This window comes from Paramisgurnus dabryanus, chromosome 13 (genome assembly GCF_030506205.2).
Source record: "Paramisgurnus dabryanus chromosome 13, PD_genome_1.1, whole genome shotgun sequence".
Taxonomy (NCBI): Eukaryota; Metazoa; Chordata; class Actinopteri; order Cypriniformes; family Cobitidae; genus Paramisgurnus; species Paramisgurnus dabryanus.
Genome location: NC_133349.1, coordinates 34,681,745 through 34,696,157, shown reverse-complemented (window position 1 = coordinate 34,696,157; position 14,413 = coordinate 34,681,745). Strand labels below are relative to the sequence as shown.

Sequence of the window (14,413 nt, the reverse complement as noted above, 5' to 3'; positions counted from 1 at the left end):
GTGGCTCTGATGTTCAAGTCTTGTTAAAAATTAACCGGGTGCTATCTGTGAGCCATATTCATTTAAATTGAACTAAATCTTTCAGGTTTGGCACAAACATGTCTTCTTTCTAAGTAAATTAGGCTTTTTAAAGAATGCACCATATTTATTAACTCTGTGCTGTTCATGCCTGCAGAAAGTATGAGGTAAAAGAAAATATATGTAAGTGAGATGTATTTTTTATTGATCATGAAACCAGGAATTTATCAAAAAAATTCAAATTTGGAAGAACACTAAACTGATACCCAAGTGAGCAGTGTAGTTGAATGCATTTTCTGCATTTTGAAACATAAGTACAGTATAGTTTCTTTAAATAAGGCCAAATCTACCGTTAACTGAGTTACTCTTTTGGATATTTGCATACATAAAGATTCTGCAAGTGGTACCATAAGTTAAACTGTCTTTTATGGTTATTTGTTAGATGAACTACTGTCACGACAGAACAACAATCTGAAAATAATCTCGTTGAGGAAGTTGACATGTTTATAGCAAGCTACTTGGACACATGCGCTTTAAAAGCCCAGACTTTAAATGGTACCTGTATCGCTCCCTTGAGTATTAAGATTGGATACCGCCGCTGAGGAGTGAGACTGTACCTACAACTTATTGCCCAAACGTTTGTGTTTGCGTACTGTCCAAAATGATCTCTAATTGTTTAAAATAACATAACTTGCTGGTCTTGAATTTTTCACGTCATGAGAAATGGCTAATCCTAGTGCTTCTGAGGAAAACTTTTCCATCTTTCTATTGCCAACTCTGACCCCTTGCAAAACAGTTTGTTTGTGGCCTTCTTGCACTTCATTTGGAGCAGATCTGCAGCAAACTAAACCGTTTCCTATAAATGTTTGCCAGAAGCTCTTTAGCAGTAGTGGTGAACTATGGTCACTAGGGCTGGTCATTACCTCTTCTAGCCAAATATCAAAATAACAAGCAGAAGACCAACTTTATTTACTATTGGGGAAACCAAAACAACAATGAGAAAATAGCAGAAAGTATTTGTTTGCAATAAATGCTGGAACAAGGGATTTTCTCTTCCGCTTGCTTCACATATAAACACCTTTCACGTACTTCCAGTGTTTGCCAAACTCACATCCATAGAGTGATGAGTGTGTGAAGTGACGCACGCCGTCAGGGCCCGTTTTCCAGCACAAGTCCACAAATGGACACGCAATGGACACTGCATGTCATCTTGGTGCTTACTTATCCGTTGTATCGTGACACCCTGACCAGCATGTCCGTGAGTTATTGTGTGTTTGTTATAATGAAAGTGATCAGTTCCTAGCTGCACTTGCAGGACTTGACAATCATGTTGGAGAGCTGCTCAATTTTGGGAGTTCTGCCGATGAAGTAAAGGATTGTGAGGGGTTCCAGATCCTGAGACACACAGCATGGAGACGCAGACGCATCTGGATTTATGGTATTATAGAGGCCGAGGATCTGACAGAGAACAGGAAATGCAGTCATTCAACTGAAACCATTTCTTGCGAAAATGTTGACTTAAGATTCATAGATGAATGTGAAATAATACAGTATACATTTGACAGATCCTTTTCCCAAAGTGACTTACAGCAATATATTCAAGCAATTCAAACAATATATTTTATTAGTATGCTGTGTGTTCCCTGGGAATCCAAACCCTTTTTGGGAATTTTTGGTGTATTATTCGTTTAACTCTCCTGCATATACTGTAACAACCTAATGTGTATAACCTTTTCTAAAGATTACTACAACTGTGATGATTTAGGTTTCTCACCTTGCTGTACTGAGTGTCTGCGCTCCACAGATACGGACAGGCTCCAGCACAGAAGTTGGCATAATAACCTTCGGGTTCGTGAATCCACCTCCAGCCAAGATCCTTCTTGAAATTGATGTAGAGAGAGCGTAAACAACAGTTATCCTGCACGTTTCTGTGGGACGATGGGTGAAAAACAGAATAAAAAAAGTTAGTCCTGAAAATTCAGCATAAATAAAATCATCCAGTTGTATTCTCAAAAAAAAGTGAAATTCAGGTTAAACTCTCATTTTAATAATTTAATATTGACACAATCTTACTGAGTCAATATTAAAGATATCTTAGTTAAATTTTCACAGAATGTTTTTTACATTATGTAGGATGATGATTTTATGTAGAAAACAGTAAATCACACATAATGACTTTAGCTGGCTTTTCACAGACTGGTTCACATATGCAAACTGGTGTCCCTATTAATAATCTGGCTTATGAGTGATTCTATAATTATGGGGTACATATCATGTCCATGTACCTTATTATCAATTTGATTTGAACATTTATTCATTAAGTTTTCACTACAAGCAATGGATACTTTTATATCAATGGACTTTTTTTTAAAATAATTTAATAAAAAAATCCAACATATACCCATCTTTAATCTTTGAAAAGAAATTGCATAATCAATACTGGAGTGTCCTGTGTGTGTGCTCTCCTATTTGGTAAATGTGAGGTTTTGCTAGTCAGATAAGCTCTACTATACATGTTTCTGTATATATTTCCTATAAACATTTGTCCAAAATTATAAGTAAATTATCACAAAGGTGTTTTTAAAAAATATTTTGCTCATTAAATCGTCAATTTTGGGTATGTCCGAGAAATCAGTGTCAACTGTGTTACTTTTGTTAAAACCACATATAAATCAGCAATGGTTTGTTTCAAAGTCACAAGTCCAACATCAAGGGATGTCATTTCCATTTAAGAGGGAAATATGAAGAGAGTGTGGTAAGTCATAACAACTTCCCTTTAATATTATATAATATTGTCTGCACATAGAGTAGATTAATTGATGGTCAACTGTGTTATCAGCATGTCCTAGTGAACTTGCAAACCCATGCTATATTTATAAATATATAGAGAAAGAATATAAAAACATAAGTTAATCAAAGTCATGTTCTTAATAGTCCAAGGTCAGCAGTTTGCACAAGGCCATGAAATGTAACTGTGTTACCTGTCAACTGTGTTATCCATAAACTGTAACATAGTTGACAAGAATTAACACAGTTGACAATGTTGGCAAATCTGTGTCAACTTGTGCTCACACTGAGTGTTGTTGATAAAAAATTGCCTAAAACCATCTTATGCATTACGATGGATAAACTTAAATGATCTAATCTCTCCACACTTACTATGAACTCAGTATCCATAATATTATATTCACATTATTTTCACATTTGTCAAGGGTTATAAATACAGAATTCCGGACCATTGACTTAAACTTATATAATATTATAGACTTGACATATGACACTGCTTAGTCATGACTTATACAGTAGTGTCATGATGCATTATAAAACTTTATTAATGTTTATAATAATATAATATATTTATTAATGTTATAATATATATATTATTATAATGTGTGTGTGTTTAAAATGTTTTATGGATACTGAGTTCATATATTTACAGCAAACACTATAGGGAAGTTTCCCTGACAGCGTTCAGATAAATCCAGGACTAGGCCTTAGTTATTTTAAGACATTTAAGAAGTTTTTACAACCTTACAAAAAGCTATACTGGTGTGCTTCTTGTGACAAAAAAATGGCACTGGTATATGTTAAAATATGTCAGTACAAGGTGTTTTGAAATTTAAGTAGCATAAAAAATGCATTTTAGTCTGGGACTAGGATAAGCCCTGTCCAGGAAACCACACCTATACATTACAATGATTTCATAGAGTATTCATAAATTTGATATGACTCCATGATTTAAAATAAGCTTACCATCATATTAAACAGAGTGATTTGTGTTTTAGGGAGATGTGTTTATCTGCCGGTGAGAAATGAGCAAGAATAGGGCTCTCTCGTTGACTTCTAATGTGTCCTGTCAACTGTGTTATGTTATCTTTCAACTGTGTTATCTGTGATGTTCATGTCATAAATCTTTTAAATGTGAACTAAACCATAAGAAAAAAATGGGGATATCTCTGTAGATGAAAGTCTTGTTGGGTATGATGGTGAATGACACTAAATACAGCATAATGTGCATACATGATAGCATCCAACAGTATGCCCATGCTAAAATCAGTTAGACAGATAACCTTAAAACTTTGGTGAATGGACTTAAAAACCTTCAAATAATCAATGTAGCACATTAGAAGGATATCATTTTCAACAAACTAAGTTACTTATCAAAAATGAATACTGTTTTTCTGACTTTTTGGCTAACATTAAATGTACCCCTAAATATAGAATGACCTGGCTGTATATGATGGACGCTTGTTGTTGTGTTTTACAATTTTTAAAAAAGTGTGCCTAAAATTTTTTATTTAAAAATAACCTTTGACTGAAAGGTGCTTTTGGGGAACCAATTGCGGTTCTTCTATGGCATGACGGTAATGAACCTTTTATAGCACCTTTATTTTTAAAGGGTATGTCAAAGATTATTAAATTTATACTTAACAGCACTGAGGTAAATCAGTTTGACTGCGAAAGCAATGGGCGGGGCAGAGCGAATACAGACGCTTTTGATTATGAGACATTTGAGTCACATTTAGTTTTAATCCAGCATTGATAGGTTTTTCAGTTCATTGAATAAATGCAGTCTGAATTGATAGGTGGGCCAGGCTGCTTTGATGCGTGTCCCACCAGTTGCATAATCCTGGGCTATGGCTGTTGCTAACAAATGACAGATGAGTATCTATAGAGACACCAGAAGCACTGTGGAATTGCATGTGATTCAAATACAGCCTGTGAGGAAAGTCACATTAGGATTTTGAGAAATGGATGGACCTGGAGCAGAAGGCTGCGTCTAGAGCTCGTTTCTGTCTGTGGCTCTTGTGCTGGGACTCCAGACGGTATGACGGAAGCAACATCAGCAGCAGGTGTGGAGAGTGACCACTGTGACCACGGCGCGCTTTATACTTCCGGTCCGATCCTTGCACCGAGCTGTCATCTATACCTGCGGAACGGGCAAAAAATGAACGATAAAGTTCCTCCTATCTTCTATTGGTTGGTCATACAGATAAGTCTCTATAGTAATAGTTTACTTATAGCTGTCTCTGATATACTTATAAACCTACCCAGTCTCACAAAGTTTCGTGATATAGTCACGTATTTGTTTGATTCTTTTTTCGTGCTATTATCACGAAATTTCGTGTTTTTTCGTGATCGTATAACGAATTCCTGTTTTCGTGTGATTATCACGTATTGGTTACTCAACTGCTTTTTCCTATTTTTAAACCATTGTCGCTTCGGTTTAGGGTTAGATTTGGTGCTTGCATTAGAATGTCACTTTATATATTGGTTTATACTATTTTTTCTGATTTATTTTTTTATATGTCGCCTGGCGTTAGGGTTAGAGTTGGGTTTGGTTAGGGATGTCATTTTATGTAAATCTAACCCTAAACCGAAGCGACAATGGTAAGAAAATAGGACAAAACAGTTGAGTAACCAATACGTGATAATCACACGAAAACAGGAATTCGTTATACGATCACGAAAAAACACGAAATTTCGTGATAATAGCACGAAAAAAGAATCAAAAAAATATGTGACTATATAACGAAATTTCGTGAGACTGGGCTGTTATAAACATATAAACTGGAGCATTTGCCTTAGTTACTACAGCAAAAAAAACTATTTCAACTCATACTTAGGCTGCACAACTTCCAACTTTATGACAAATGTTAATATATAAATACAATCTGACGAACGTTATGGACACACATTCCCATTTTTCTTTCCTTTCTCTCCAAAACACACAGACACAAAGCAACACCCTCATACACAAACGAACTCACTCGCCCCCCACCCAAATCCACCTGCAAAGCGTGTCTCCAGCTCCTCGCTCTTGTTGGGAATGATGTAATTATTTGACGGCACAAATGTGCAGCAGGGACAGTGCAGGCTGATCTTGAATCCATTGTTTCTGTCTGGTGGGAGATAAACAGTAAAGAACACACAAAGGTTAGATAATCTACAGCAGATAAATGAGATCATATCTGGAGCTGAGTGAACCCACTCCCACAGTCACTGCCGTCTCTCAGCAGAAAGCTCCAGAATCCATCACTGCCGTACTATAGTAATGCGAGTAATATCTCCTGATCTATTCTCTCCTGTGTGGATCTCCATCACTCTCATGTGTAATGTGGAGGAGATCCGCTGGGCTGAACCTCTTATGAGCTCATGAGCTGTGTGTACGGATCAGAACGGATCAACATCAAAGACAACCATTTGGTTTAAACAGACTTAGCATAGATTTGCTTGGGGTTCAAGTGTCAACTGCATGTTTTCATGAATTACTCTATAACCCCCACCCAGAAAACTACGCGCCAGATGTCTTAAGGCCTATGAGCTTTGCATAATTTTTTATTATAAACACAAGAATCACTTTGTTTGAGAGCCCACACTATATATTTTTAGTTTGTTTATAAATCTAAAGGGAACAATTTTGGTACAAGCAATCTTTTTCCTTTATATATATATATAAAGTTTGCGCCTAGCATTAGGAAAATTCCATATTAGCAGATACTCAATATTCAAATTAGGTGTGAAAAAACTTGATCAGTACAATCCCTGATCATAATGTGTAGCTATATTCCTAATGCTGCGTTAACACCAGCCGCGGTAGAGGTGTCAAGCGCAAGTGATTTCAATGTTAAGTCAATGTGAAGATGCGTTGACGCACGTCTGGAGGTCTCGCAGCACGGATGAGGCGTATAGCACGGCGCCGTAGATGAGGATTCGGGGCGAATTCAGCATCTGGGGCGGTACCCGCCATATGCGCGAATGGTGCTTTTTGTGCATTTTGCATTTGATGCGAATTTGCAGCTGATGCCCAAGTTGAAAAATTTGAACTTTGCTGGATTTTCGCGCCACGTTAACCAATCAGGAGCCTGCTTGCTGCTGTGTCGGCAGCCCCGCCTGGAGTCCCTCCAACATGAAGGAAGTCTTGATATTGTCCGTGAGCAGTCACCCGGAGCTATACGACACAAGTTCTTATTTCTATAGAGACAGGAATAAAAAGGACCTCGCTTGGAAGAGTGTCAGTGAGGACATTGGGCAACTTGGTAGGTTGTAAATACACATTTCACTTTTGAGTCACGTTACGTTACGTCGACCCGCGGCATTCCCGCCGTATTTTTAACTATTTTCCCCCTATAGTAAGGTGACCAAATACAAACCGGTAACTCTCTTGATAAATGCACAATCAACATCAGCCATTTTGCAAACAGACAACCGCATAGCACTTGCCCCTCCCACAAGAAGCGGATTTCGCCTCTGACGCACGTCAAATGCTTGCTTTTTCCACGCGTCTACTCCGCTCTAGATGTGCAAATGCATTTAAACTGTTCAAGCTGCAAACTAGGCGCAGTAGATTTTGACGCCTCAAACGCGGCTGGTGTAAACGCAGCATAACAGGCTTTCCTAAAAACAGCCTTATAATGCTATAAAAATATTTTGTATGTGTGCAGCTCATTCACGTGTCAGCTCTTTAAGGGCCGGGTCTACGGGCAGGGTCCAGATTTTCCCTCTGCCCCCCCCCAAAATGTCCAGCCAACCATAAAAAAGCGGAGGGTTACAGTTAGGTAAATACAGATAAATACATACATAACTAAAACAATGAATACTTTTAATAAAAAAAACAAAATGCACCTAAAAATCATGATGACTGCCTCCCAGTGCCGCAAACCTGTTACCGGGCCTGTTTGAGAGTAGGCTATACATAGAGAGAAAACAGGGCTGATGTGTGAATGAGCTAATCACATACAAAACAGTGTTTCCGAGGACCAGTCACTTATTTGTGTATGGTTGGATGCTCCTTTAAAATATATTTTTTCAGTAAACCGGTTTGGTACATGCAAACTCATCAATGTGTCAGCTCCGTATGGTCTAAACTGAACCATGCACAGCTTAATGCACAGAGTATAGACAGCGAGAGAGACACGCATTTCACTGGGAAAGAAAATCCTGGCACTTGTGGATGGTACAGATGTGTACAGATGTGAAGCTAAGGGTCACCCAAACAGTTGCTAGTTTTGTTGGTACAGTAGTTGTTTTTTGTAAAGGGGTCTAAAAGTCACTAAATCTCGCAATAAAGTTGCCTCAGACACTCTCCGTAAACTCCACCCACTGATTAACATAGAATTTGCATACAAGTTCAGCAATTTATTTTTCAATTTAATTATAACATCAATTCATTACACAATATATATTGTGCTTTTCTGCACTACTCAAAGTGCTCATTAAATTAAAGGGGGAATTTTTTTCAACCAGCACCAATGTGCAGCATCCACCTAGATCCAGCCATAGTGCATCAGAAAGCCCACCACACACCAGCTTATAGCCAATCAGTGTATATAGGGATGATTTGTACAGGGTTGCTGCAGGTTTCACCAAGTCAAATTTAAGACTTTTTAAGACCTTTTTAAGACCATTATGAGTGAAATTTAAGACCAACGCGACACAATGATCTCAGAAATTCTTAAAACAATAAATGTTTTATTTGTATTATATATATATATAGTTTTTATTATAAATATATATATATATATATATATATATATATATATATATATATATATATATATATATATATATATATATATATATATTTATTATTATATATATAATATTTATTATATTTTTTTTCTTTGGACAAATAAAATCAACTAATATGGGAAGATCAGTATGGTCAGCTGCTGATATGTGCCTTGATAACATGTTTTACACTTTCTGGCAAATGCTCAGGTTCTGAAATGCATTGTTGCATAGATTCTGTTTAAATAATATAGCAGCAATAACAATTTAACAATTACAGGTAACATAATTATGATTACAATAGAAAATCTAGCAAACACGTAAAACACTGATTAATTGTAACATTACAAAAGTGACCCTAATATAGAAGGCTAATATATATTGGTATTGATAACTGCATTACCAGGATGCTATTACTACTAAATAGGCAATGTTTTTAAAAACATACCATCAGCCTTTTCGTGTTCCACCTCAACATGGAATACAAGGATGTTTGTCGAATGTCCCTCAAGCAGGATGCGCCAATACATCAAACACTATTTGATAGACAGGTCGGTGTCTCCATCACTAATGAACATATTTGTCACGACACTTCTTGTGTTTTTGGCACTTTCGCCATGTTTATGCAAGGTCTGGCGCTTAAAATGTGTGGATTCCGCCACCAACACCGTTTTACCTGCAACCTCCGTTTCACAGTATTTACAGTAAACACCGTAACATCGAGTCATTTTCATAGCGGAGCCACTCGTTATCTTTAAGCCACTCTCTCCGAAAGGTTTAACGTTAAGCCTTATTTTCTGGTGGTGAAGTTGCATTTAAATCCGGACCGTCGTTATGAATTAAGTAACATTGTAGTAACATTGGCTGTTGTCGGCTCGTTCTCTTCATGCTCGTAGTTCGTCTTTTCACATTTTCGCGCTTTACGTACCAAGTAGCACAGCAACAAGGAATGATTGACATTCATATTAGCCAATCTGCGCTCTTCATTAAACGCAAGAGTGAAATTTGATTGGTTATGTAATGTAGGAGAGAACACTGAACCTGGAACAGCACACAGCATACACAATCTAAATCAAGTCACACTACAACAAAATAGGCAGTCGCAAAAATGCTCCCAAATATATTTTAAGGTCGCACAGAACCCTGTACACTATACAGTTAGATCACAACAACTGATATATAGCTTATGACATGAATTGCAATGGATTATAATAGCCTACATTTGTATCCTTTTTAACTGAACTGAAATGCGATTCAGTGATGCGCGAGGTGCGGAACTTTTCTTTTTAGAGGCCCGCCCATCAAACACTTTCTTCCTCCGTTACTGATTAGTTCTACAGCATTTTAAATTACTATTTTATATTTTTGCGGACAAAACTTTTCTGGAATAAACGGAGGTAAGAAATTTAAGACTTGGGTTAATTAAATTTAAGACCTAGGATGAAAATCTGGCCGTTTTTAAGACTTTTTATGGACTTAAATGTAACTTTCTGAATTTTAGACTTTTTAAGACTTTTTAAGACCCCGCGGGAACCCTGTTGTAGGCCAATGGGCAAATTTGCCCAGGATGCCGGGGAACACCCCTATTCTTTTTGAAGGACATCCTGAGATTTTTTATGACCACAGAGAGTCAGGACCTCGGTTTAACTTTTCATTTGAATGACTGTGCTTTTTGACAGTATAGTGTCCCCATCACTATACTGGGATTTTAGGACCCACACACACCTAAGGGTAAACACTGTCCCACTAACACCTCTAAAAGCAGCAACCTAGTTTTCTCAGGAGGTCTTTGACAGGGAAGATGCATTATCATCCAATTTTGGCACATATTTTGCATACAGTTTTCTATAATTAAAATGTAAATCTAGTTTTATTTTTCTCATTAATTAATTCATTTAAAATTATATGAGAAAAATTTTACATACTGTACTTAAAAGTGCCGCAAAAACAATAGAAAATAATCGTCTGTCTTTTAAACTCACTGAAGAGTCTGTCAGAGTACTATATGTCTCAGAAAGCAACACAATGAAAAATCAGTTGACTAATTATAAAATTTAAGTTGACATAAAATACAAAAACCCTGACCTGGAGGGCATAAATAAATACAATAATTTATAACAAAAAGAAAATTACCCCTAAAAAAAATCAGTAAGCAGCTTTCTTTTCTCATCTCTGAATGGGTGTTTGTTAGTCACCATTCTTAAATTAAAGCTTTACCTCAATAAATGATGTAATGGACTATTAGACCTTAGTCACATAAATTACTGAAAACAATTCACAAATTTGCAACCTAACTGTGTACATTTCATCAGATTTACCATTATTATTTTTACAAAAAAAAAAAAAAAATCTGGGGACCCTTAAGTCTTTTTTAGCTTTTTATGGGCAGTCCTAGATTCCACATTTTTTTCTCCATCCTAAAAAATAACAGGTTGGAGCAGCAATCCCTGGTCAGGTCTGTTTTTTTCTTACATTGTAGTCTCTTTTTTATGTTTCAACACCTCTCCAGAAGAGAAAAACTGCAAACCTTAAGCCGCGTGCACACCGCCAGTGACTTGCAACGGCAGAACGACGTGATCTTGTTCATTTCAATGAAAGCTTGGTGACTTCCGGCAACGCAAATGACAGTGACTGTTGGCGAGGGGGAAAAGTTTAACTTTATGAAAATGATAAGAGCCTTTCGGGAGCGACTACCAATAGGACTAAGACAGTGGAGTTCCCATTTTTCGTCTTTCATCAGTGATTGAACGGGGCGATTACTCTATTGTCATCCACGCCATCGCTGCCGATGTTCACGCAGAATTAGTGTATGTCTGTTTTTTGTCAACGTTCTGCAGTACAATTTATTTTATGGAGTCCTCCATATATTCACCCTAACATATGTTAAAATACTGTACATTCTCATTGCAGACACACTTGCTTACCTCTGTGTAGCAGCCACTCGCTGACAACCTCTGTCACATCGAAAGACAGCCACTCCCCTTCCGTACGTGTGCGCACCACCTTACTGTCAATGTAGCGCTGCGTGGGTGAGGTGAGGTCTTTATGAGATAAAATCTAAAGGAAACAGGAAACACATTAGCATCCATAACCCACAGACCACAATCAATGTCCTTGATATGCCTTCCCTCGTTCACCCCGTTTTAAAACGGTACCACGTCCCAGTGCCTCAAACATTAGTTCGACCGGTGATCCCCTCTCTTGTTTCCACCACCCCAGATCCCTTCCTCCCGCTGGAAGCTTCCTGATTGATTAGCCAGGTCTAGGAAAGGCTTGGAGAGGCTGTGCTAGCGGAAACAGATGCCGAATAGGGTGCTCTGTCCTTCATGGCTGCGTGTTTACATTGGACGGCACAGCTCCTAATGTGTAAAACACTGCTTCAGCTGCAATCCTTGCAACGGCTTAGCTTTCCTACACCAGGCCGCGGAGATGAAGGCTCCAAAATGGAGATTGTTACTTTGTAATTCTTAGAATAAAACTACAGGGGTCTACCATGCGTAAACCAGTGAAAGAGCTTTGGGGCTTTCTGGAATCTGATGATATAAAGATAAATCTCATTGCTGGACGGCAATAAGACTTGATTTGTTTAACAGAAGAACTGAATTATTTAAATATCCAGTATATGGTACTGTGCAAAAGTCTTAGGGAAGTTAGCTTCACCAACAAAAGTTTGGTGCAGTATAGATTTCCATACTTTTTTGCCTGACATTAATAATCAAGAGTGATTTTGTGTGAACAGGGAGTCCTACAACAGACAGTGTGGCCACACAGAGTTCTGATCTCACCAGCATCGAGTCAGTCTGGGATCAGATAAACTAAATACATAAATCCACTCAAGATGCTTGAAACAAGCTACCTTGTTCAGATTAGTTAAGTCCCTAACAAACCATTAAACAGAGACTGGAAGTTAATTTCGGGCCAGGCACGTAACCGTGAGAACATGTGTGGTGAGATGAAACCGTCTATAGTGTGTTTACTCTCTCTGGGTAACATGTCAGTGTTCATTTATTATATATTTGGATAATTTCTGTCAAATCTGTTTAAAATGATCCACACAGGAGTTTCATAGACCCACAATAGTGGTCAGGCCCTCTCATTGGCTAAAGTCGGGCTCACACTACAAGATTATTGGACCGAATTTACCCATATTCCCCCACAAGAATCCGAGAGAAAATCAGTTCCTGGACGTTGATCGGCTATCTTTGGCTATGTTATGTTTAAAGGTCAAATCTTACATACCCTACTGAAAAAACATCTAAAACCAGCATAAGCTGGTGAGCTGTTTTTGCTTGTCTACCAGCATGCTCAGCTGTGCTTTGGTCACTTTTTAAGATGGTTCAGCAGGACTTAAGCCCAATTTATAGTCGTAAAGCTCTACACCGTAGCTACCCCATAGGTTATCCGTAGCCTCTGCGTAGCCGGATGTGCACCTCGCAAAAATTTTAACAGCGCATCATCAGTTCTACGCGGACCGCAAGCGCTGTGATTGGTCGCCAGAACCCCTCCCGTCAGGTAAAAAAACTGCGTCTTAGGTATTTCCGTTTGCGACGGTGAAAACAAAGATGAGCCTAGTTGAGGAGTGATGTAACAACTGCCTAAGTAATGCATCTGTTAAAATGTATCATGTTGCCTCAAAAACGAGCTGAAGAGAAATCATCTCGGTTTTAAACACTCCAGGTAGTGTAATAAGCTACGCAAGCTACATTAAAAACAATAATACATCTGCCACAATCTCCATTCATTTACACCCACTTCCCTGAGGTAAACTTCTTAATACATGACTATTATTTTAGACATCATAATTAATGAAATGTTTTATTATATTATCAGCACTGAACTACTCTATCATTTTGTATTTATGTATTTTCAGCTACAAGAGAAAAAAATCTGACTCTCCCTACCCTGTCAACTCCTTTTTAAGCCTCCCTAACACATTCACCATCTCTGTGTTAGTGAGGTAGTGTTTACTGCACCTGTCATGACAGACCTGACACATGAAGAGTGGAGGGGAGCGAGGTTAAATGGAGAGGCAGGTGGTGGGTGGGAGACCCAGATTCCAACAGCACTGGGATTTTATTCTGCCCTTGAGACCTTTCAAACTCTAAATCACCAAACAGCGTTCCAGCCTCATTTCTCTCCACACACAAACACACACACACACACATACATAAAACCTTACTGATCGATGGCCTGAAGCCCTACGGGACCCTTAAAGTAAATAAATGAACATATGAGGAAAGAGAACGAAAAAAGAAACCAGGTTAAAAAACGCATGCGTGGACGCTTTTATGCTAGAAGTCCGTTTGACATCATTGACGTAAATGGCATCTTTGCATCACATTTATTTAAGAAAAACACATAAGTGTGCTGTTGTAATAAATATTAGCACGTCTGTGTTTTGGCTGTAGGAAACATTACAGGCAGTTCTTTTGTTTCTATTTGCTCTGCAAATGAAAATGGCTCGAAAAGAAAGCAAAGCACGATAAACTCTAGCATATCCCCAAGCAATGCAAAAAGCCAAAACGTCTTGAAGCCAAACAGTACAATGCTTCAGTGATGTTATGAGAAATATCTGCATTAGTCTTGAAATGAGAAATACTGTTATATAACACATCTCACGTTGCCGTTCGTCTCATAATAAATCGTTTTTGGAGCGTTTGTGGCACATGGCACAAGTGTCGTTTTGAGTGTGTAAAGTTTTGGTAGGCAAAGAGACAAATAAATAACATAATGAAACTAATGTCTTCTCCTTCTGAGTCAGTACCTAGTTACAGCGGTAAACAGCTGCCTAATACTCAGTGATGTCATCATCGTGAGTACAGTCATGACGCAAACGTACTGTGGTTCGGACCCAAACATTTCAATGTGAAAAGAGAAGTCGGAG

The 14,413-nt window shown here is 38.0% G+C and overlaps 1 protein-coding gene across 1 annotated transcript in view; it reads right to left on the bottom strand.

Moving 5' to 3' along the window:
• Nucleotides 1–229: 229 nt before the first annotated feature.
• tgfb2 (transforming growth factor, beta 2) overlaps nucleotides 230–14,413 on the bottom strand; it is a 37,717-nt gene continuing 23,533 nt past the window's right edge. Inside the window, exons 3-7 of the mRNA XM_065246398.2 lie at nucleotides 11,454–11,586; nucleotides 5,811–5,921; nucleotides 4,780–4,948; nucleotides 1,793–1,946; nucleotides 230–1,476 (exon numbers count right to left, since the gene is read on the bottom strand). Coding sequence (XP_065102470.1) covers nucleotides 1,318–1,476; nucleotides 1,793–1,946; nucleotides 4,780–4,948; nucleotides 5,811–5,921; nucleotides 11,454–11,586 — 726 coding nt within the window. The 3' untranslated portion in view covers nucleotides 230–1,317. The remainder of the gene's footprint in view (nucleotides 1,477–1,792; nucleotides 1,947–4,779; nucleotides 4,949–5,810; nucleotides 5,922–11,453; nucleotides 11,587–14,413) is intronic.